This window comes from Apis mellifera, linkage group LG8 (assembly GCF_003254395.2).
Source record: "Apis mellifera strain DH4 linkage group LG8, Amel_HAv3.1, whole genome shotgun sequence".
Classification (NCBI taxonomy): domain Eukaryota; kingdom Metazoa; phylum Arthropoda; class Insecta; order Hymenoptera; family Apidae; genus Apis; species Apis mellifera.
The window spans coordinates 6963680-6989199 of record NC_037645.1 but is presented as its reverse complement, the minus strand read 5'-3'; the positions used below and the strand labels follow the sequence as shown (position 1 = coordinate 6989199).

The 25520-nt window shown below is 27.9% G+C and overlaps 7 protein-coding genes across 8 annotated transcripts; 3 read left to right on the top strand and 4 right to left on the bottom strand.

Moving 5' to 3' along the window:
* Positions 1–515: 515 nt before the first annotated feature.
* Positions 516–2490, top strand: LOC409995 (sin3 histone deacetylase corepressor complex component SDS3). Its single transcript, XM_393483.7, has 8 exons — positions 516–921; positions 1022–1085; positions 1145–1258; positions 1354–1555; positions 1633–1813; positions 1874–1988; positions 2058–2142; positions 2226–2490. The coding sequence occupies exons 1-8, from the start codon at positions 798–800 to the stop codon at positions 2319–2321; spliced, it is 981 nt and encodes a 326-aa protein (XP_393483.2). The 5' UTR covers positions 516–797; the 3' UTR covers positions 2322–2490.
* Positions 2280–3340, bottom strand: LOC102655138 (E3 ubiquitin-protein ligase MARCH3-like). The gene is made up of 2 exons (XM_006563759.3): positions 2948–3340; positions 2280–2874 (listed from the first exon to the last, which is right to left on the bottom strand). The coding sequence occupies exons 1-2, from the start codon at positions 3188–3190 to the stop codon at positions 2374–2376; spliced, it is 744 nt and encodes a 247-aa protein (XP_006563822.1). The 5' UTR covers positions 3191–3340; the 3' UTR covers positions 2280–2373.
* Positions 3341–3455: 115 nt separating this feature from the next.
* On the bottom strand, positions 3456–4984 carry LOC409994 (INO80 complex subunit E). The gene is made up of 6 exons (XM_006563763.3): positions 4876–4984; positions 4411–4567; positions 4164–4345; positions 3969–4095; positions 3733–3905; positions 3456–3664 (listed from the first exon to the last, which is right to left on the bottom strand). Exons 2-6 carry the CDS (start codon positions 4552–4554, stop codon positions 3580–3582), a joined length of 711 nt encoding a protein of 236 aa, XP_006563826.1. The 5' UTR covers positions 4555–4567; positions 4876–4984; the 3' UTR covers positions 3456–3579.
* A 711-nt stretch (positions 4985–5695) lies between these two features.
* LOC409993 (5'-3' exoribonuclease 1) lies at positions 5696–12693 on the top strand. Its single transcript, XM_393481.7, has 17 exons — positions 5696–5954; positions 6154–7045; positions 7124–7374; positions 7451–7578; positions 7647–8029; positions 8094–8389; positions 8469–8734; positions 8791–9070; positions 9137–9415; positions 9496–9659; positions 9733–10115; positions 10184–10632; positions 10850–10897; positions 10970–11134; positions 11214–11435; positions 11520–11948; positions 12028–12693. Exons 1-17 carry the CDS (start codon positions 5880–5882, stop codon positions 12217–12219), a joined length of 4902 nt encoding a protein of 1633 aa, XP_393481.2. The 5' UTR covers positions 5696–5879; the 3' UTR covers positions 12220–12693.
* A 24-nt stretch (positions 12694–12717) lies between these two features.
* LOC409992 (importin-13) lies at positions 12718–16863 on the bottom strand. The gene is made up of 8 exons (XM_393480.7): positions 16401–16863; positions 16162–16326; positions 15937–16086; positions 15562–15815; positions 14578–15340; positions 13501–14410; positions 13256–13402; positions 12718–13190 (listed from the first exon to the last, which is right to left on the bottom strand). The coding sequence occupies exons 1-8, from the start codon at positions 16539–16541 to the stop codon at positions 12919–12921; spliced, it is 2802 nt and encodes a 933-aa protein (XP_393480.5). The 5' UTR covers positions 16542–16863; the 3' UTR covers positions 12718–12918.
* Positions 16864–17122: 259 nt separating this feature from the next.
* On the top strand, positions 17123–18170 carry LOC413612 (uncharacterized protein C1orf50 homolog). 2 transcript variants are annotated; one of them, XM_397054.6, is made up of 3 exons: positions 17123–17418; positions 17489–17820; positions 17935–18170. In XM_397054.6, exons 1-3 carry the CDS (start codon positions 17388–17390, stop codon positions 18115–18117), a joined length of 546 nt encoding a protein of 181 aa, XP_397054.2. In that variant the 5' UTR covers positions 17123–17387; the 3' UTR covers positions 18118–18170. The 2 variants fall into 2 exon arrangements, with proteins under 2 accessions (XP_397054.2, XP_006563827.1); XM_006563764.3 differs by having other exon boundaries at positions 17262–17418; positions 17492–17820.
* Positions 18171–18746: 576 nt separating this feature from the next.
* On the bottom strand, positions 18747–21412 carry LOC409991 (dnaJ homolog subfamily C member 11). Its single transcript, XM_393479.7, has 8 exons — positions 21341–21412; positions 20833–20962; positions 20516–20759; positions 20137–20450; positions 19846–20053; positions 19172–19736; positions 18969–19098; positions 18747–18893 (listed from the first exon to the last, which is right to left on the bottom strand). Exons 1-8 carry the CDS (start codon positions 21410–21412, stop codon positions 18871–18873), a joined length of 1686 nt encoding a protein of 561 aa, XP_393479.3. The 3' UTR covers positions 18747–18870.
* Between the last annotated feature and the right edge of the window lie 4108 nt (positions 21413–25520).

Below are 25520 nucleotides of genomic sequence, written 5' to 3'. Positions count from 1 at the left end.
TAATGAAATCTAAAAATATTCTAGAATAATTATACTAAAAGATTATGAAATAAAAAATTTTGATTATCTATCGTATTCGATGTTCATAGAAAGAAAGCATTGTTTCTAATTATTAAATTCTAATTAATTATATTAATCATTTAAAAAATATTTGATATTTTAAATCTAAATAATATTTATAAAAAAAGAGAATGTAAATAGATATAAAATTAATAAACAACAATTTTATGTTATTTTTTGTATTGTTATTAAAATTAATATTTTAATAGATGAATTTATTTCTTAAAAGTTCCTATATTTAAATTTTACATATGTTGCACTTAAAATATTAAATTTCAAATATTTTTATTTTATTTAATTTGTTATATTATTTATTATAATTATATATATTTAAAATGATGTGAATTATTATTTATTAATAATTATTTATTCAACTATTTTAACTATTAAATAATTTATTTAAAAAAATGAAAATATCTTAAATATATTAAATGTTCTTAATGATATTTCTATAGTGGCTAGTCTCCAGTTGATTGTGTCAAAATATTTTTTTATAAATTTCAAAACTAATATTTATTATATTATTTATCACAATAAATACTATCTAATACTATAATTATAATTATTTTATTATTAGAATAAGTTCTGTAAATTATGAAAATTAAAACTATAATAATATTATCATAAATATATACTAATTAATAATTCTAACCTTTGTTAATATTAGCTTTGTTAAATTGGCTTACAAAGTTTAAAATTATTAACAAAATATTAAGAAATGATTATTGTGTTATAAAATGTCATATCAAGATTCGCCGTTTTCGACTATGTATGGTCAAGATGATTATGATATTGATGAAGACAATGATGAGTATTTAGAGGATGACAGAGATGTTGAAGAACAAGATGAAAGTGATGAAGGTATAATTATTTATTATAATATTATAATTTATTTATATTATTTTATAAAAAATTTTATTTGTAGATAATATTTATATATTTACTCAATATAAATTTTCAGACACAGAGGAAGCAAGTGAGACAGATCTTGGAAAATCTGAAGAATACACAGAAATAAAAGAACAGTAAATAAATAAATTTATATTAATTTTTTTCTTTTAATAATGAAACTTAAAATTTCCAGGGTTTATCAAGATAAATTAGCTAGTTTGAAAAAACAATTACAACAGTTAAAGGATGGAACACATCCAGAATACAATCGTAAATTAAAACGTTTAGAGACTCAATATAAAGAAAGGTTCATATTTTCTGCTATAAGATTTGTTTTAAATATAATTATAATATCATGTTCATATATCATATTCTTGCTTCAATTAAATTATTTATTTACAGATTACGATTGAATATAATTTATCGCGATTATTTGACAGAATGGGTGGAACGAGATTACATATTAGAAAAAAAAGCAGCAGTGAAAGAATTTGAGGAAAAGAAAATAGATTTAAAAGAAAATTTACTAACCGACATGGAAGAAAAACGGAAAATGATAGAATCTGATCGACACACAATGGAACTTACTGGTGATTCAATGGAAGTAATATAAATTTGATATAAGTATATCAACATACTTTATGATTATTATAAAATATTCATTTTTATATTCATTGTTAGGTGAAACCTGTAATGACAAGAAAATTACGAAGACGACCAAATGATCCTGTACCTGAAAAAGTAGAAAAACGGAGGAAACCACCTCCTGCTCAATTAAATTATCTATTAGATGAAAAAGAAATAGAAAGTGATTTAAAAGCTATTAGTCGCGGTAAAGTACTGACCACTGTTCGCAAACCAGGTACTGATTCAAAATTTTAAAACAATATGCATACATTAATTTTGCATCATCTTACAACAGTATTACCACATTACAATGCAATCAACATGCCTTCACAACATATTCCTCCACCCTCTGATAGTCCTATGATAGAGACTAGAATAGAAGATGGAAAACTTTTACATGAAAGGCGATGGTAATTTTAATTTTTACATCTTCATATAAAATGTAGATATATTTTTTATTCAAATAAATAAATTATTAGGTTCCATCGCGGACAACCAGTATATGTAGAGGGAAAAGATTTAACCAGGTTTGCTGCAAATATTTCTGCGATAGGAACAGAAGCCGTAAGTAAATAAATATTAATAAATTCACATTATTTATTTTTTTATTATATTTTTTTTTTAATAATAATTTACTCATTTCATAGATTTGGGTGAAGAAAGTTTCAGATGGAAGTAAAGTGCGGATATACTTATCCCAATTAAGTCGAGGGAAGATTTCGATCAAAAGAAGAGCATCATAATGACTATCATAATGAAGTATTCATCGTTATAAATTTAAGTGTTCAGTAATTGTTACACTTGTGATATGATATTAGACTTGTAGTTTATTGAAGTTCTATTTTCTGGATTCAATATAACTCTTACTGTACTTGTTTTTTGCCACCAATAAAACCAAACTTTTTGATGATATTGTATTGCCATATACATCCATATAAAATAAGAGAAAAGTAACAGAAACATCATAGCTAATAATAAATAAGTTGTCCATCGTGCTGGAGGAAAATTATCATAATTATTTTTTGCGTAAAAATCGGCCGCAACTATACAAATGTAAGAACATCCTATCGCCATAGGCGTAATAATAATGCTCCGAAGTAAATCAGCTTTCAAACTGCGAACGTATAATTGATGTTGTTGTTGATTAAGGCACATCCAAATTATTATAGAATGTAAAATATTGTAACGAGGAGTTCTCCTGACATCAAAGTGATATCCACATAATTCGCAACTATTCCTGTTACTTTCCTCTAGCCAACGTTCTAAACATTTTAAATGTATTGCACCCATAGTTCCCTTGAAAAAATTTTATCTTTTAATTTCTTTGGAATTCATGAAATTTCATTAATGTTAATGACAATTAGCTAACCTTACACTTGCAAGGATATGTAATAGGTAAATGTTGGGAAGAATCATAGCAAATGCGACAGTGTATCTCCTCATTAAAAGATTCGGGTAAACTTAATTTCGGCCTTTTATTCGAATCATGTTTTATATCAAGTTTCCGTTTTATTGTCAGCTTGACATCTTTATTCTTTTGATCGCATTCCGCTTCGACTTTCGCTATAATTTTTTCTAGCACACTTTCGATAGAACTCCTTTGACTGGTCATTATAAACTGTTTTTAGTTGTTTAATCTGAATATTTTTAATGTATTCAGAAGAAAAAAAGACAAACGAAAATATATCAATTACATGATAATTTCAGTTTGTTACAGTTATTGTTTATATCATTTTATGATATATATATTTTTTTATGAAGTTATGGAGAGATAAAATTCATTATAAAATGACAATTTTTTTCATTATGTATTTATATAATTTTATCCTAATTACTATAAATACACATGAATAGGGAAAAGAGGATCGAAGTATCTCTTTACATGTATAAAAACTTGTATTATGTTACGAAGAATACAGTTAAGTTAACTAAGATATTATTAATGAAATATGTAATAATGTGCAGTTTGTAATTAATCACTAAATTATGAATAAACGTTTGTCACTCAGCCATCATATCCACACTGGGGCAATCTTCACCTATATTACTCGGAGATGTTTCTAATTCTCCGATTTCATTAGATTCGCTGTAAATTTCATATATGTATTTTTATAAACTTTTTAGAATATAAATTTTTAAAATATCATTATTTACCTGTCTAATGAAGGGTCATTGCTAAACATTTCAGTTGGAACAGTAGGTGGTGCTTTTTCTGGTACTAATTCCAAGTAAGTTTGTCGAGACTCTAAATGTCTTTCTACTTCTTCTGGTGTCATATGACCATCTGACATTAAAGACATTGGTACTATATTATTTGATGATTGTACCTAAAATATAAAATGTTTATGAACTAACTTGTTTATTCATTAAAATTACACATAATTACTTACTATGGGTGTATTATTTGATTTTGTCACTTTTGGAGTGGGTTTCTTCTTTTTACTTGTATTAAGAGGTTTTGTTACTGTTGGTATATGATGTGGTGTGTGATTACTAATACCTATTTCTATTTTTTTTCTAAGAACAAAACATAAAATCAATATAAGTTGTAATTTGTTTATAATAGAATTTCCTTTAATTATTACCTTTTTGAAGTATCAAGACGTGTAACTTCTTCATCAGATGATTCTGTTTCATCACTTTCACTGAATGAAGCATCTACCTTCTCATATTGTAATAATCTATCCAATAAAAAACTTTTATCCCTATTTACTTTAAGTAGTTTTCTTTGTGTAGATCGTAAAGCTTCTTGAAAACATTCATTTTCCTAAAATAATTATTAAATAATACAATTGCAATTAAAATATATATAATAATATTAAATATACACACATAAATTAAAAATTTTAATTTTCTTTTAAGATTTCGATATTGATCCTTGTAATTAGGCACTTCCTCCTCTGGACTATCATCGTCATCATCTTCTGCATCTGCATTGTTGTTTGCAATTGAACGACAATACCATTCTTCCAACATTGATCATCCGCAACTAAAAATTGATAAACATAAAATTATTTACAAACATTATTTTATATATATTTTATAAAAATGTAATAAAAAAATAAATTTTTAATATTGTTTATTCGTATAATTATAAAAAATATTTTTATGCAATATAATTTCTCTATAATTTATATATTATAATAAATATATTATTAATGTCAATTTAATGCTATTTAAGGTTAACTTCTCAGCAATAGAAGATAGGTTGACAATATATTTAATAAATAATTAAAGAATGATCAGATAGAATTGTAAAATCTGAATTAAAATAAAATAAAATGCAGTAACACTTACGCAAAACTTTAAGATGATTTCTTTTGTGATGCGAATAATCGAGATGAACAATTAGGAAGATAAATAAGTTGTTTATGACTGGCTTCCATTCTGAATTTCTTTATCGATTCTATAGTAAATTCAAAATGCTATCATTCGATAAGAAATATTAAATTAAATATTTATAAATTAAATATTTACAATTTAATAAATTTTTCTTTTAAAAGATAAACAATAAAAATTTTTATAAATTTCTTAAATATTAAATCAATAGTTTTTAAATATATTTTTTAAATCTATAATAATAGAAAAATTAATATTTTCTTATTTATGAAATAAGCGATAAATTTATGTAATTATTAAATTAAAATTTCATAATTTTGTGCAATATCTATTAAATAAATAAATCATACAAAAAATATATAAAAATATATTATCTTTATATATTATAATATATAAATATATTATTTTATTTATTAATTATTTATTATATCATGTATCTTTTAATAATAAATCATAAATGAATATTGATTATATCTAATTAATATATAATGATGATAAAAATAAAAGATTGAATTATAAATAATAAAATGATGAATGTTTATAATACATATTTTTCGTCAAAAAATTTAAATATTATAAATAAAATAAATTTTTTTAAATTTGAAATGACAAATAAAATATTTTTTAATATTTAAAAAGTCGATATAGTTATTATTTTTTTATTTTTTTAAAAAACCATATTTTCTTCTTTTTTAATGAGTATTTAAAATATTTAAAAAAATAATTTATAATTGTCGCCATCGATGCGCTATGTTACATGTTCTAATTTGTTTCAAAGAGTTTCCTATCTTCTCAAAACTGATTGTCTATGAATATATTGAAGTAAAATTAATAAACTTACATGGTCGAAGTTTTTAGTTTTTATAAAACAGTCTTTAGAGAAGAAATTATTAAGTGTTACTGTCACAGTGCAAATCTTTTAAAACGTTTTTAATAGTTAAAAAAGGATTTTTGCATTCCAAATGGGTATACCAAAGTTCTTTCGATACATAAATGAAAGATATCCTTGTCTCACAGAAAAATTGAAGGACTATCAGGTAATTAAAAAAAAAAGTTGTCAACAGTACTTGCCCTTTATGTTTTTACGATTCTTTATCATTACTCGATAGTGTCTTCTTTGCATTTTTCTCATACATTCTATTACTGTAAATTTTTTAGTTTCTTAAAATATTTATATAAATAATATCTTAAAAATAAATATATCTTCATGTATTATCAATGTATGATTATTTCCAGATACCTGAATTTGATAATTTATATTTAGATTTAAATGGTATTATACATGAATGCTCGCATCCGGACGATACGGATATTACGTTCCGCATTTCAGAAGAAATTATATTTAAAAATATATTTCGTTATATTCAGGTATTATTTTGCATGATCCAGCCTCAAAAGTTATTTTTTATAGCGATTGATGGCGTGGCGCCACGTGCGAAAATTAATCAACAAAGAAGCAGACGTTTTAAAGCTGCGAAAGATGCACAAATTCAAGAAGCTAAAGCAAGAGCTAAAGGTATAAATTTACCTAAAGAAAAAAGATTTGATTCTAATTGTATAACTCCAGGAACACTTTTTATGTCCAAACTGGATGAACAATTAAAATATTTTATTACATATAAAATATCAACTGACAAACTTTGGCAAAAATGTAAAGTTATATTAAGCGGATCTCAGGTTCCTGGAGAAGGAGAACACAAAATAATGGACTACATACGTCATATGAAAGCACAACCAAATTATGATGTAAATACTAAACATTGTTTATATGGTTTAGATGCAGACTTAATAATGTTAGGTTTATGCACTCATGAAATACATTTTACATTGTTGAGGGAAGAATTGACATTTGGTAAAAAACAAAGAAAAGTTTGTTTAACTCCAGAGGAGACAAAGTTTTGTCTATTTCATTTATCTCTATTAAGAGAATATATAAATCATGAGTTTTCCTCATTAAAGGAAAAATTGCCTTTTTCATATGATTTAGAAAAGATAATCGATGACTGGATTTTAATGGGATTTCTTATAGGAAATGATTTTATACCACATCTGCCAAATTTACATATTATACATGGTGCATTGTCTGTACTATATCAAGTATATATCGACGTAATGCCTACATTAGATGGTCAGATAATCTAAAACAAAAAAAGCATATAATATAAATATACTTTATAAGTTATTTAAATTTAAAAATTTATTTTAGGTTATATAAATGAAGCGGGAACGTTAAGATTAGATAGATTCGAAAAATTCATGGAAAGACTTAGTCGTTTCGATATATTACAATTTTCTGAGTATTATGCAGATTTGAAATATCTCGAAAGTAAAACAGGAAGATCTCTTATTGAAACTGAAAAACTCAATGAGAAAAAATCAAGTAATGAAGAAATTCGTTCTCCAAAAAAAGTACAAGATAAAGAATTCGATATGTTACTTAGAACTGCCGCGGAAATGGTATTTAAATCGTATTTATTTATTTAAATAATGGAAATTTATAATACTTGATTTTTAATATTGATTCTTAATGCAGTCATTAGGAAGATATGATGATGAAGACGGTGGAGATGATAAGTCAGATAGTGAGATGTATACAATGGAATTTGTTCAATGCAAGAAAGATTATTATATTAATAAACTAAAATATGAAAATATAGATGAGTAAGTGTAATTAACAAAAATTATGCAATCTAATTTATATATTCTCTATATTATATTAACTATTTTAGAGATTTTTTACGTTCACAAGCTGAGGGTTATGTTAGAGCAATTCAATGGAATTTAAATTATTATTATAACGGATGTTGTAGCTGGTCGTGGTATTATCCACATCATTATGCACCTTATATTTCTGATATAAAAGATTTTAAAGATTTGAAATTGGAATTTGAATTAGGAGAACCATTTTTACCATTCGAACAATTATTGGCTGTGTTACCATCTTATAGTAAAGAATTATTACCATCAGCATTCCAAACATTATTAACTGAAGAGCAATCTCCTATAATTAACTATTATCCATCAGAATTTGAAACAGATTTAAATGGCAAAGAGCAAGAGTGGGAAGCTGTAGTACTTATTCCATTTATAAATGAAAAAGATCTATTAGATGGTAACTAAAAGATTGCAAAATTTCATTTTTCTATAAACTAAAATTACTAATTAAAATTTTACAGCAATGGCACCTCATTATTCAAAATTATCTTTGGAAGAACAAGCAAGAAACAAGCATGGACCAATGTGTTTATTCACTTACACAGAAGAAGAATTAGGCATGTATCATGCACCTGAATATTTTCCTAATGTTATTAATAATTATGCAAAAGTGCAACTAATTAATCGTGAAGATATTTACGTTCCTCGAGAAAAATTAGTACGGGGCTTGTGTTCTGGTGTAAGACCAGATATATACTATCCTGGTTTTTCTACTATACAACATATAGAGCATACTGCAAGTTTGGAAAAAGCTAAAGTAAATTATCTAAAATTTTCTCTTCGTTATTTTATCTATTCTATTATTTATTTTATTAAAGTATTATCATCGTGTATAGATAAAAGTATTTCAACGACAATCTAATCGAGAAAGTATGATTTTACATATAAAACCACAACCCAAGATTAATTTAACGACCATAGGATCAAAATTATTAGGTCAAATAGTATTTGTAAATTGGCCACATTTAAAGGAAGCTTTGGTAATTGGTGTTTCCAGTTCTTCTTGTATGAAAATGAATTTAATTAATCCGCAAATAAAACGTTTATATGATACTATTGATGGATCAGAATGGACTGTGGAGAAAAAACGTATAACAGAAACGTAAGTAATTAAAAAATTTTTTTTAATACCATTTTTATAATAATTATTATTTGCAGGTATAAAGATCGTCTCGGAGTGGATATCGGAGAAACTAAATTTTTAGTTCATGTACGATTATTGGTAGGCAAAAAATATACTTTCGGTTCTTATGGAAAAGTGCATATTGAAAAGCATTGGAGTGAAATACCAAGTTGTTATGCTTATCAAACTATAGTAAAAGAAATCACAATTCATTGTAATAATAATATACCAATATATAAAACTGTTAATGATATCTTCGAACCAGGGATTACATGTTTTATGTTGGGACATCCATATTATGGAGCAATGGGAAAAGTATGATGTGCAAAGTAATAAGAAAACAATGAACCTTTAAGTTCCATTTTTTTTTTCTTTTTATAGGTTCGCGAATCCGCGATTTGTAAAAAATCAGGTCGGATAAAAGTATCCGTAATTACGGTACGAGAACCATCTTTCGAAGGGATTAAACAAATTCAAGCTGATCTTCAAACTCAATATATGCGCGGAAATATAGCTTCACAAAGATTGGGTATAAGTCCTTTACTTTTAAGCAGAATTACCGGTACGATTTTTGTAAAACAATCCTCAAATGGACTTCAACAAGATGAAGTTACACACAACATTGGATTCAATTTAAAATTCACTAAGAAGAATGCAGAGGTATGCATATATATATATACATATGTATATATTCTATTTTTCTTTAATATAACAATTTTTATTTTTTTCCATAATTTTAGATTCCTGGTTATACTCGAAAAGCAGAAGATGGTCCTTGGTTTTACAGTCCCAAAGTTCTCGATTTAATTCGTAGTTATATGTTGAGATGTCCTACTCTGTTTGAGCGATTAGCTCAAAATCCAACCACAGGTATCTTTCAAGAGGAAGATCTATTTATTAAAGGGTAAAGAGTAATTTAATTAACAATCAATTTTTAGCAAGTTTGATCATTGATTTGCAGTATTTTGATGTTACAGTTCTGGAGAATTAAATGATACAGTGGCATGGTTGAAAGAACAACTTCATGGAATAGAAAGCCGGACGTGTGGCAGGGAAACCATTGAAAGTTCTATAGTAAAAAAACTTGAAGAAGAAGTGGATACATATCTGAAGTCACCAAACAGTACAGGAAAAGTTGTAGATATGCAAGTACAACCATATTTGCTTTATACACCAAGTTTGCGTGTACGCAATCTTTCACCTGATCCAAAAGCAGAAACTTATTTGTTAGATAGAATTTGTTGCATTAAAGATAATTTCACTGTACCTCTTGGATATAAAGGAACTGTAATTGGAATACAAAAAATGGAAAATGTGTCAGATACTATGTATGATGTTTTGTTCGATAAACCAATCATAGGTGTGTGTAATTTTCCATTTATTTACTATTTCTTTAACAATAAATTTGATTCAGTTTATTATTTTTAGGTGGTCTTAGTATAAATGGCTCTTCTGAATTCCGCGCATATCGTTTAGCAGCTCTTGATTTTATAAATATTAGTTATGGACAAAGAATAGAACATAGTAAAGAAACTATAAATACAAGTGTAGAATCTACAGAACAATGGAAAAATCTTATGTCTAATCAGGAAACACAATCGCGCACAAATGCTAGTACATCGTATAAGAATGAAAATCATTTGCCAATCGAGGCAGCGATGTCACCAAAATGGATTGTCCATAAGAATACCGAAGAAACGGCAAAGAATCAGTTAACTCACAAATTTAAACAGTACAATGTACAGAATACTGTGAATATTCGAAAATCGCATAAAACAATGAAAAATATGCAACTCCCTCAGAACACACAGAAAAAGTCATCTATAGAACCAACATCTGAATTCCAGGCAATATGGAATGAATTGCATAAAAAACAAGTTAGTATTTTATAAATATAAGATGTTTTATCTAAACAAAATCATTAAAATTTTTTTTTTTTTTGCTTTTAATATATTCGAATTTATAATATATATACTATATTGTATATTATATTTAATTTTGAAAGAATTATTTCTTGTAAAATAATTCTTGAAATTATTTTAATTATGTCTAATAATATTTTAATAAATTTTAAATATTAAATATAATTTATAGGAATTAAACAAAGCTACATCACAAGTTTCAACAAAACTCGAAAATCCGGTAAGCATAGTTACATAATTCTCTTCTCATTTTACTATAATAATTTACTTACAATTATCAATCATATTTCAGCCTCAAGATCCTAGTGCTTTCTTGAAGGCAGTGTTAAAAATTCCTGATGGAAGTGCTCAAGAACATCAACAATCTGGAGTATGTAAAACACCTAAATGTTCAAATAATTCACAGAAAGAAAACAAAGCATTAGATACACCACCTTTAGTGCAACAAATGTTCGATGTAAATACTTATTTCAATACTTATTTGTTATTTAAATATTGTTTCACTTTTTAGAAGAAAAATAATTGTTTTATTCCAGCATGCTCGACAGAATGATAAGACACCAACATGGTATTGCTCGCAATTATTGAATTACTATCAACTTAGTGGAGCAGGAATGCCTCGATATAGCTATTTTTGTATTGGAGAAAGTAATTTGATTCAAGCACAAATTCTTCTACCAGATAAGAGGATATTTGTGGGAGATCCATGTGTGAATCACGAACAGGCAGCAGGAAGTGCTGCAAAAAAAGTTTATGCAGTAAATTATTTAATTATTTCATTGAATTATCTTTTTAAATTTTTGTATTTTAATTAATTAAATTTATTTCCAATTTTTTAACAGGAATTAAAATTAGCTAACTTATTGCCAAATATGAAAATACTTTTGCCACCTCCTCAACATTGGTATTCTAATCCCCAGAATAGTAATTGGTCACAAAATATAAGATCACCAGCCACACCATATTATCCACCAGAACCTAAATTTCTTCAACTTTCCCCTGAATGGGTCAAAAAAGATCGCAGTACTAGTTCTCAAGATACGTCCAAACAGAATAATCAGTATAAGCATCACATTCAATCAAAAACATCTCAAAATGAACCAAAGTCAGAGACAAAGAAGTGCCCAACAACTTTTGTACCCTTACAAGCACAAAAAAAAAGTAGACATATAATAGCTAAAAAGGCTATTAGTAAAGATAGTGCAAATCAAAGTGCCAAAGACAATCCTCAACCTATAATACAACAAAAAGAAAAGGAATTGCCTACAAAGGTTTGTTAAAAAAATATATCTTTTCTCCTTGAAATAATTATAAATTGTAAATATTCAATTTTAAACTTAATTTTTTCAGACGATAAAAGTAGAAACCGTCAGCACAATTGTCGAAAAACAAAAACCAGTGCAAAGTACCTCACATCAAGTACCATCACACCAAGTACAAAATACACAGACCGTGATTAAACCTAAAAAATCGCGAGTTGCTGCAAAATTTTGCATATCATCACAAATTGAAGAAAACAATCACAGTAAAAGTTCAACTTAAAAAAGAAAAAGAATATTCGTCGATAAGCAATAAATGCACTTCGACGTGTTTATCTCTTTTTCATATATTTCTTTTTGATATTATGTAATAAAAATTCCAAAAAAAATGAAGGTGCATGTATGCAGAAAAAAACTTCAAAAACATTGAAGTTCATCATGCGTATAATACTCAATTATAAATAATTTTTATTTTAAAGTTTCCTTTTTGCCCCCTTTTTGTAAGCATATGAACTCGTTATACGTGTGAATGATGTTAAAATGTCCAAGTTAATTCGTAATATTCACTTAATGTAATTACGAAGTAACAAGGATAAATGAGTATTTTATATGTTTCAATGTTTTATGAAGAACAGTATTGATTACTATAAGCTACAGTATATACATCATATTGAAGAAAAATGACTCGTTTGTAAACTTTTAAAACATGCTGATCAATAAGAATGAATAAAAAAAAGTCAATGTATTATGTAATATACATTTGTTTATCGCTTTTTCTTTGTATATGTAATTTTTTTAATATACACATTATAGTTTTTATTTAAAATTATTTGTTATATAAAAGATAAACGTTACCCTTATCAAATCAATCCGCGGCAAAAGATATTTTACATAGAATAGAGTAGCGTTTATTTAATAATTGGCTTATTCTTTAATTCATTATTGTGATTAATTATTTTTTGTTACCTTTTCTTTTTCTCTTTTATTGCTTGCGTGTCATTACATTCCAATTATTTGCTGAAGATAAATTCTGCAAGCTAAAATTTTGCAATAATTCACACATCCGTTTGTTCGTTCGTTCTCGCAGCACATTTTTAACGAAAGCGTCCTTTTGTGCTTGCGAAATTGTGAATAAGGCACCATGTTTCTCGAAGGCAACACGAAGCCACTGTGCTGTCCATTCTATGCATGTCTTATTTAATGTCAATAAAACTTCTGCGTGAGGCTCCAGATTACTCCTTGGTACTTCGCCTCCTATTATATATTTATTATTACGAAAATGTTCAAAATTTTTACAAATATATTTATCTATTACGTACCCACACACTGTAAAATCACAGAAACTAATTGTTGACCAATTGGTTGTACGAACGTCTGTAAGTGTGGACTTTGAGTAATAGCATGAGTAAGAAAATGTCCAGCTGCTCTAACAGTACCCGTTTCTGGTAACGTCAAACAGTCAATTCCTGTAATAAAAATTACATTTTTAAAAATTCTACTCTTTACTATAGATTTTTAAGTTTTATAAATAAAAAAATAACGTAAATTGAAATTTAAAATTTACCACATTGTAACATTTCAGGAATTTGATCAGGAATTTGTAATAACATTCTGGTATTCTTTTTGCAAATTTGAGCCAATAATCCAAGATATGCTTCCATTAATTCTGCCCAGTCAGATAAATTTCCATTTACAGATCTGCAAGCTCTAACACCACATAGAGTAATTGAGCTTATATCCGCGAAAACGGGACCTATTATGTTGTTCGGATCTCGTCCAAATAATAATACAAGTTGTCGAAGAAGATTTAAGGCAGCGGGATGAGGCCAAGTCTTATATGAGTTTGCCAAGATAAGAAGCAGAGGTCGAGCATCTTCCTCTGGATGCAACAATGACGTTAAGGATTTTTGAGCACAAATATACATTTCTTCTAATGTGAAATTATCTTGACCCCATTCGGGATGAGCAACGATTTGACTAAATATTGGTAATAAACCATCTAACACAGCCTTTCCAATAGAACCTTCCAATGTAGAGAAAAACATGGTAGCCATTTTTAATTGATTTATCACTGCACCACGTGCTATAAACCAAGGCTGTTGCAGAAGTTCTCGAATTTTTATTATACATAAACCTAATGTAGCATCTAAATGAGCTAATTGTTCATCAACAGAAGGTAAAGTATTCAATAATTTTCCAGCTGCATACATTAATCGCAAACCCTCTGCACATCCTGGAGTAACATTTGGAAGAGTTCGTTCAATAGTATTGAGAATAGATGGAGCAAAAGGTGTAAGTTGTTGCTCACATTCTCGAGCTAAATCTTTTAAAGCCATAGTAGCAAAAGGTGCTGTTACCGAACCTCTTGTTAATCCTAAAGTAACAATTCGGAGCACCCTTTCAAGCCAAGGATCTGGATGTTCTCCAATCCATTCCGCATATGCTCCCATTGTTGAACATGCACATGCAAGTACCTGAAAACATAAAATAAAATTTTATATATTTATACTACTAAATAAAGTAAAGTAAATTTAAATTTACTATTTTTTTTTATAAACATGATAATATTTTTTTTATAAACAAACAATCATAACATATAATTTGATTATGCACCATTTTAATACAAGAGAATTTGTTGTACCTCTCCAGGGTAATGATCGTATGGGATATGACTAAGAACCAAATCCATCAAAGCAGGAATGTAGTGGGATTCCTCAATACCAACACTGTCTGCTAAAGCCTCAAAAGCATGCAATGTAGATTCTACTTCTGTCCATTTTCCGGAGTTATCTAATGTCTGACTCAGCCTTTGTCCTAGAAGCACTAGTAAATCTTGTCCTAACACTCTGTAACAATAATCCAAAGCATCTGCCACATCTTGTCTATAACATCTGAAAAGTTCTCGTTCATCTGCATCTCCTGCTTCGCTAAGAGACGAAGGAAGTGTTGATTTTCTTAATAATGCTTGAACTAATCTTGCATAAACAGGTTTCAGAATCAACAAAGCACGACTTTCATAAGGCTGGTCGAGAGTAGGAAGATAGTCCTGTAAGGCGTACCAAAATCCAAATGGAATAGAACTGCGAGTTTCATTTGTAGGATATCTTCCTTCTTGTTCAGAACATTGTAAAAGTAATTCAATTAAACCTTCAACAGTCCATTTTTGTGTTTCGTTTCCTTCTTCCACTAAAGCATTTAGAAATGTTCTACTATGAGCCTCTCCAATTGCAGTTAAAATTTCACAAAAATATTTTCTATTATATTGCCTTGCCATGGTTACCAAACTATGTGTCCATTCCCACAATGTTTGTGGTCTTTTTGTAAGCTCACTATGAGTTACTATCATATTCAAGCATTCTTGTACAACTTCCCAGCCTCTGATATTTTCTTCATCATGTCCTTCCCTTTAAAATAGTGCAATTTAATTTATAAATATACTATATACATATATACATAAATATACTAAATTTTATATATAAAAAATATGCTATTTATATTTATATATATATATGGTATATATTAGTATATATTATATAGTATACATATATATTTAACTTTATATTATTAATTTATAATAAATATACTTTTATATTTTATTTATTATTATCATATATGTATATTATACCTGCTTGGAGCATAATATGCTGCAGCTGCTAACAAATGAGAATATATTTGTCCTGTTGCCTCAAGCGGAAGTTGACCAACTTTAAGCCAAGCTAATGCACATTCCATAGCTAATAAGTGCATATCATTATCAATGTCACGAGAGTTTGGATTGCACATTAAAAAAACTTGTTGTAAAAGCCAGGTTGTCTTATACCATCCATTTACTAAACATTCATGTAATTTGGCTCTTCTTGCTTCATGTCTTCTTTCAAACTGATAATATTATCAATATTAATATTATTATTTATTATATTTATTATATTATTTATTATTTTTATTAAATTTATAAATTATATTATTTATATATATATATTTATATATATATATTTTTTACCTCTATAGGTAAGACAGAAAGTGTACGTAATAATAATTCTAACATGGGAAGAGAATTATATGATAACATCCGCATCAGTTCATCTACAACATTTTTATTCTTGTCATCATTCTCTGCCATTGCGCAAGTATTTGCTACAAATCCAGCTAACTATAACAATAAAATTTTTTATTTAATTATCTAATTAATTTAAATTAAATTGAATAAATTCAAATAAAATATTACCGCATGACAGAGTTTAGACAGAACAACCTTTGGCATATTTGGCTGCTTCATGAAGTTTATCAAACGTTCCTGCAAAGCAGGATACTCACTTTTGGGTACTTCTTCCCATTGCTTAGAAATTTTGGCATGCAATGTAGTAGCTGCATAAAATTGAGCTTCTCTTGACTATGATAAAAATCAGAATTGTTATTTTTAACAAGATATTTATATTTACATGGAAAAAAGAATATTTCATGTACCTTGGAAGGATCAAGAAGTTCCCAGACAAAAGTCCAGGCTTCTGGAGAGGCCTGAACCCTGAGGAGCCATGCATGCACATCATTATTTCCTTCCGCGTAAAACTGTTTCACAGCTTGATCAATTACAGTTGCATAATCCATCGTAAATTGTTTGCTAAATTTTATAAATAATCTTATATGTTCGATAACTACTAAATCTATACTTGAAAAGACCTCATTGTCATTAAAGAACTACTTCTTTCGTCTAATTTCGTCAGAATTTTATATTTAGTTCGTTTCAATGTTTCTTTCACTAATAAGTATTCTATCATCTTCTTTGTAAATCATTTAAAGCGTGGTCCCGTATGAAATTCTTGCACATAAATTGCTTAATCCCTGTTTACACAGTCCTTTTCGATTTTTCGACCGTCTTCAAAATTTCATGATTGCGCGCAAAAACGACATCTTTCGTTATCGGCCAACAGCTCTATTTTTATTATATTTTTTTAGAAACACACCTTAATTTTATTACAATTTTCAATCATTGAAAAATGAATTGAGCATATATAAATTTATTATATTTGAGAAAAATAAATATATATTAATAAAGAAAATCTTGTACAAATTTTTGCATATTCTTAAAATATTTCTATAGAAAATTTATATCTTACATTTTAATATGATTCCATGTGAACAAGAATTTAATAAAATAACCTTGCTTTAGTTAAGTTTAGTTACCTATACTTACCTTTGTGACAGAGAGACATTGATGTGCACTTTATATTTTTTTTTTTGAGATTGTCATAATTCAAAGGCAGTTTATTTTTTATTTATTATTTGAACTTTTTGATCTATTTTATCCATGATATTATAAAGTTTTTATTGCATTAATATTTTTGTACTATTACGGCTAATTTACAATTTTTATAAATTATTTCTAAGTGTTTATAAATTATCTCTTAATTAAAAGTAAAATATGAAATATTTATGAAATGATAACCTAGCAATATGGATAATTCTAAGGATTTGCTTACTAAAGGTATAATTTTTCTATTATTAAATTTTTTGCTTAATATAATAATTAATATCTATTATTAATATGAAAACAGTAGCTCTTGTAGAGCGTAATATTAAACCACAAGGTATTCTGCTAAATGATCCAGAATCAGTAGCTAAAACATGTCAACAAGACTTAATTACATTGGCAACAGAAATTGAAAAAGCAGACAACTTTATCAAAGCAAATACCTGTAGCAAGTTGCAAATAATTGTTGAGCAAATAAAAGCTCTAAAGAAACAAGCTGAAAATATCCTCACAGAAGCAGATTGGAATATGAAATTACATCATGTTTCTTGTAATTTTGTAAAACATCCTGGACATGTATATCATTTATATCAAAGAGAAACTGGACAACTGTACTTTTCAATGATTAGTCCAGAAGTGAGTCAATTATATTTTATTTTATTCTAGATTTAAAAATATGTTAAAAATTTAACTATTTTATATATATATATATATATATATATATATAAAATATATATTAATCATGTATAGGAATGGGGTAATTCTGGACCAATTCAAATTTATAAAGGTTCCTACAGATTAGAACATGATCGTTCATGGACATCTTTAGAGGAAATTGATAAAAAAAATAAAGAAATAACTATGTTGGCCAATCTTTGGTCTAATATTTCAACTCCTACTTATAAAAGTCTTGATTTAAATGTAAATATGTAAAAATAATATATAATGTATTCAATTTAAATAAATTTGTTCATTTCAAACATGTATATTCAACTAAAATTTAAATTATTTTTTATTTTTTTCGAATTTTAAACAATTATAGGAAGAAATTATGTATGAGTGATCTAAAACACGATTTCGTATAATTTATCAATTACACTTTTCATAGTAATTCATATGATACTATTATTATTAACAAATAAAATATACGAATTCTAAAAAATAATGTATATAATTCTATATACATTTTGCACTTTATGCAACAAAAATATTTTAAATATTAATGAATTGCATATTAGATATACAGTTTTTTTATCAACAAACGGTTCTTTAAATAATTATTAATCTTCAAGATAATGTGAATAGTAGATATGAAAAATATGTCTATTATAATTGTACAAAGACATAATAAGTTTGTTCTCCCTTGATTTTTTATATAACGACAATTTAGTCGTTTTATCTAATGCAATTCGTTTCTATTTCATAGGCAGTATTTATGAAAACAATATTCTGATTCTTTCACTGTGTTTTTTACATGGGACTTCATGCAAATGATTACATCAAGGAAAATAAAATTATCATCAAATGATTGATTAATTAATTAATGATTAATGAACACTCAATTTCTTCAACAAAATATCTGTAGAAGTTTAATCTAAAAATGATCGAAAGAATTCAGTGAAGCAGTACAGACTATTACCATGAACCACTGTGACTTTATTTTAATTTTTTATGATAGCGCATGCGTCATGTTGTATTTACTCTATGTGCTAAAACAAAATAATTTTTTTATTAATATTTGTAAAATTATAATTAAGATTATAAAATATTTTCGTAATTCTTACATGGTAATGGTATTCTGACTGGTGCATTATCTTTTACTATGCATTCATGTGTTTGATTACGAAATAGATATTGTATTAATAATTGTTTCTCTTCTCCTACACATGGATCATAAAATCCTGGAAGTTCACTCTGCAATGTTAAAATTTACATTTTACAATAAAAGAGATGAACTAATTTTAATGTAAATAATTTTATATAATACCTTAGATGCATCATAAAGAATTAACTTTGAATCCTTTACTAAACATTGTAAAGGAATAGTTACATCTATTACTTCATCTCTATGTATGGGCCGTTGATCTGAATTATACTGATCTTGTTGAGGATAAACAAATCTTCCATATAGAGCTTTTGAGATAATTAAGCCCTTCTTTGATTCTTCCGTAGCTCTTATCCTACTTACAGTGGCTTTCATCAATTTGGTTGCACTTTCTGCTTCTTTCTGCTTTTCCATCATTCTCGTTTTATTTACTTCCTTTTCTTTCTCCTTTTCACGCTCTTCTCGTTTTTTTACCATGGGATCTATCACAATTTTTTTTAGTATGACCCATGTCATTATTGGAACTACAGTAGCATAGAACACAGTGGCTGGAAGAACTTCATCACTAAGATGAATAGGAAATGCATAAGTTTGAAAGGAACGGTTCAATTTAAGTTTTAACATGACTCCTGTTGGCACTCCTGCAGATACTGTTGCAGAGAGTCTAGTGTGTCGCGAAATTTTTTTTTCCGCACCATATTCTACAACTAATCCAAATGTACCAGCTCTATAATTAACAAAACATTATAATTTGCACGTATAATTTGAAAATACTATATATTATATAAACAATTATATATAAAAATTATGAATAAAATAATAATGTTAATACTAACTTCACACTTCCGCGTAATTTCATCTCTTTCTCATGCATTTTATATACGTAATTAAAACTAATAAATGACCGTATGATACCAAGATGTATGGAAAATGATGTATAAGATCTATCTGTATCTCTAACAATGCCAGTGCTCATAGAACTTTCTGAACCTGCATTGTATGTAAGCTCTCCTATTGTATGTGTGTCTAATTGCATTGTAAGTGCTAAAATTAATATTTTAATTAAAAAATTATACATATTTTTTCATTAGCTTCATATCTACAATTAATAAGATGAATGAACATACTGCCTACAAGACTAGCCTTAATTTCGACCGGAGTGAACTCAAGTACTGTTGCTCCATTAAACATCAATTTATGAGGTAGTAAACGGAAACCTTTAAATGATATTGTCGGTCCATTTCCAGCACCAACTTCCAATTCTATCCAACCTTTTGATGAAAGTAATCGCTTTGCAGCTATATGTATGGAACCAGAACCTATACCATTTCTTGTACTTAATTGACCATACATTGTTATAATGTCTTGCAAAGTAAGAGGTGCCTCAATGGATTGTGTGAAAGACATTCCACTGACTTCTATGCATGAAAGTATGTCCCTGCTATATTTTAAAATACAATATACTTTATAATATGTACAACTATATTAAAATTTGCAGAACATTACCTATCTTCATAATCTTTGTCATATCTATTAAAAAGATCTGTAGCATTGATATTCATTGTGATACTAGTAGTGGGATTTGTAAGCCTTAATAATTTTCTTTCCTCTGCTTCTTTTGCAAGATATTCATATTCTTCTCTAATTTCTTGAGGTGTTTTAGTACGCTCTACTATCTCCCAACCTTCAGTTTGTAATCCTCTAATACCCACTGAATCATAAATAGCTCTTTGATGGGGATTACTTAAAACTAACATAAACAATATATTAATTTTATATAACAGATAGATTGAAATATTTTTACAATATTAATCTATATAAACCTTTATATGCTGCTTTAGTGCGATTAAATAAAATTTCTGCTTCCTTTTTGAGTACAGGATCGACATGTTTGTCAGGATGATAAAGTTTGCTCTGCCTACGATAAGCATAATTGATCTCTTCCTGTGTAGCCTAACGAACAAATCTAATGTAACTAAAATATTTATAAATAACTTTTACGTTTAATATCAGAAAATTTTATAAAAGTATTCAATTTTAAAATATATATTCTTTTATATTATTTAGATTAGAAAAGAAAAGATTTACAACAAAAAAAGTAATAAAAATGACGAAAGTATGTTACAATGTTGAAAGAAATTAATTAATATCAGAACGTAATAGTGCTTGATAATTTTTCTTAGCAATAAAGTTTATATTATATTGTTACGAAGAGATCGATTACATCAGACATTGAGAAATAGTGTGTCACGTGGAAAATTAGGAATTGATCTTCACAATAAACCGGACAAGAAAAACACGTTCATAATTCGAAATGTCGTGTTGACTCACATTTCTTGGGATATTCAGGAATGTGTAATAATCATCTTCTATTAAATGTTCCTGATCATTGTCGTCATCCATTTCGAAATTTCGATTTTTTCTTCGTTGATTCAGACGAATTACAAGTACTAATGATTCCCTAAAACTTAGTCTTCTGCTTCTATAGGTTACGAAAGACTCAGTCGAGAACCGGTTATCATTTAGTACTTATGATCATCGTCGGATGGTGCTAGATGAGCAAAAGCTCATTTTTGTTGGTCTGCATTATCGACTTTCAACAATTATAAATATAACGATAAAAATTTATTCGATTCATTTTAAGTACAACTGCAATGATTTGATTACAAGAATTTTTCTTCATTTCTTTGTTTTTTTAAATTTTTGCATTTTATCTTCTTTTTTATTATTTTTGTCTACATAAGATTGATTACTCATAAATAAGAAAAAAAGAAAAAAAATTGTAAAGGTAAATATTTAATTTTTATATCATTTATCATATAATTCATTATGGCATTCCCAATAAAAAAACGAAATGTTTGCAATAATTTTTTTTTTTAAACAATTTTTCTATACTCTAACGATGATTTTATTTCTATACTTATTTATTTTTGAGAAAAAAAAAATATATTTCAAATCGATAATTTTAAATAATTCTACGCTTACATATATCTTTTGCTAACTTAAGAATACTATAACCGTGACACAATAGCTTGCAGTGACTTGCTATAGAACGTGACCACGACCAGTCACGACAAACCACCATAAAAATCCAATAAAATTGGTAGGGAGAGACTAAGAAAAAAGGGCAGCCCAGTGCTACGGAGTCAGTTTGCTTTGACATTCCCTAATCAAAACAAGAGTTCCCTTTCTTTTCGTCTTTCCTTGCGCTTGTTAGGTCAGTTATAATTTTTAAAGGGACCGAAGGATTGAATTTCCTAATAATTTATCGTTTCTTCATAAGCGTGACTTGTTACGAATGAATGACAGGAATTTTTATAGTTTCTCCATAGCTTATACTCATAAAAATAATTACCTTGCTCCTCGCCTATAAGAATCCAAGTTGAGCTTATATAAAATAATTAAAGTATTATGTACGCATAAGTTTTGATTAAAAATTATTTCAAACAAATTGAGAGATGGTATATTTCTTTTGATATAATCAGCTCGCTTGTAATAGATTATCGTGCACGTGATAATAATTGGACAGGCAAGGCACACGTTGTTTTAGTAGCAAATTAATCGCAATCGCCGCGGCTAATGGCAACAGTAACGTTAAGAGGCGAGGAAACAATCGGCTGGATCGGCCGGCGGTATTGTTAAACACGCTCATTGTACTACTCTAACAATACACTGTTACAGTGACAACATCCAGGACGGTGAGTCTTAGCCTTAGATCAACAATCCGTTATCACCATTGAAAAATATCCGGCCATCGTTTTTTTTTTTCGAATAGGAAATTTCAATGAATAGTTCAATACTTAAGGACTTAATAGTGCCGAGTGATATAGTAAATTCTATCATAAAAATTCTATCATAAATTTAAATTAAAAACATTTATCGAGCAATTGTATGATCAATGCAATAATATTTAGATTTACGATTGCGATATCTAATATTTTATATCTTCGAAAAAAGATTGTGGATCAACTTAATTCTTCTCTCTGAATTTTTATTCTATATTTTATCAATGTGACATAACGCTAGATAAATGAATCAATGATAAACTGATCACGAGGAATATATTAAAAAAAGAAAAAGAATGTAATAAGAAAATCATTCTAAAAATGAAAGTATCCAATAGAGATAGAAAAATATAAATTCTAATAATATTTTATATGAATAATATAATAATTTTATACGAATAATAATAAAAGCCTTTTTAAGCTATAAAATCTTAAGAATTATTTTTCTGTTAATTCATATTACTTTAGCAATAAATTAAATATATAAAATAGACATATAATAATTACTAGAATGATTAAAAAAAAATCATTCTGAGGCAGAGTTAAAGAAATGTTAACCCCTTCGGTTTTACAGAGCTTATCAGTATCCTGCCTAAATCATTACGTAATCAGTGGCACGTATCACGGTCCCATTTCTCAGAATTATACTCGTATCAAGCAAGAAGTATTTATATTGCTCACGATCAATGGCTGGGAACTTGTGCGATGTTTATTTGTCCGGAGATTTCGATTCCGATAGAGATGCCATAAAAAGAAACTGATCCTTTGGAATTCTTCCTTAGAATGACTGTGTACCATTGTTGTACACCGATTGCGAGATCTAGAAAAAATCAATTTGAAATAAAACCATATCTTCTTTCGAAATAATTTTCGATAAAAATTATTAATTGTGAATTTTATTTAATTAAAAATTTTCAACGATAAATTTCTTGAAGGATCAATCATATTTCAACAATGAATTTCACTCTCCATCAATTTTATAATTGTTCAGAAATTTATCAAAAAAAAAAAAAAATAGCTTCAGAATATATATACAATTATTATAAAATTTTAACGAAATTCTATAATTTAATTATAGCAACTAACAGAAATGCTTCAGATCTGGTTCGAAAAAATTTCAATACAGTCTCCTTCTAATAACTTCAAACATATTTTCTATCCGGGAAACAATGGGTATTGTTTTTATGGAAGTGAAAGGATATTCTGTACAGTAGGAATCTGTAAGTACTCCGTAGCGAAACGAATCACGAGGTATTAGAGGACGTTTACTGAGCAGGCGCGTGCAGCTGATGCACCAGATCGATCTTTTCATCCAATGGAGGAGGCAAATGTTACGCAGTCTCCGCCCAAAGCATGGCGACCGCTTTTCTTTCCCCTCTATGCTTTGTGTAACACGAAAAACGGAACTTGATCAGAAACACGTTTCTAATGGATAAATTAACTGCGTGCTTCAATTTTTGAAATAAAAAAAAAAAAGGCCCATCGTGTTAAAGATTTACGATTCCACCAAACAATTTGTAAATCTTTCGTTCGAAACCAAAAGAAAAAAAAAAAAAAAAAATTAATATCTTTGATTTGAAAAATGAATATTGTGTACACGATATAGAAATATAATTTGAATGTAATAATTGATAAGACGAAGCTTCTTCTTTTTTTTTTTTTTTTTCACTAGATAGATATAAACTTTGCACGGTATCGATCCAAATGAACGCGTGCGCATTGAAAACCGGCAAAGTGGAAACGGCAATCCAATGATCAGACCAGGCGCGATTAAAACCTGACCAGGCGTTTTCCATCGAGTTCAGCAATTCTTTCGTCGATGACCTCGTTAATTCCTTCAGGATTCTGGGTAATGATTATCGTGCAAAACACGATTGCCTAATGTGATTTCTTAAGCGCTACCTGAACACGCTTACATAATTGCGCTTGATGACCGATATTGGACCAATTCTTTCTAAAGTAGAGCACAACAAACGTGTTTTATTTGGTCGAAATCGGAAGGATGTCAGATAGATTGTAAAAAAAGGTCTTGGCCGCACAATACCTAGATATATATATGATTTCATTAATATAAATTAATGTAACATTGAAATTTCAGAATAAATAAATAAATATAATTTCAATCTTACTTATAATACAATATCCAATAATCCATTTTCAATTACGTATTTCATCCAAGACATTTTTATAATCCAGAAATTTCAACAACTTGTAAAACCTGATAAATAAATAATATTATCATTCTAAATGTAATATTTGTTTCATACCATTTAATAATCACTCTACTCTCTTTACAAACTTCCCCATTGGAAGTATAACAAATAATAAATCAGCGCATCAACAATAACGAATAAGCCAGACATTCTTATTCTTAATCTATCATTCTCTTCACTTGTTGCTCCTTTCTTCAGTCTCAATAAAAATAATCCTTCCTTCCTCCTCCGACAAACGCATCCTTCTTTATCCTTCTTTTCCGCCCGATTTCCTGTAAAAGAAGTTTATCAAAATGGGTATTTTATGGGTACTTGACATTGCCTTAATAACGAGTACGTAACAATAAAGCCGAGAGAGAGAGAGAGAGAGAGAGAGAGAGAGAGAGTATGTATGGAAGTAGCCTACGAAGACAGGATTTTTGGCTGTTCTAGTCACAAGGGGCGGAGAACCGAGACGTGGGAGGTCTCTGATAAGTTGGACGGCTCGGTGACCACGAAACTCCGCCTCTGCGC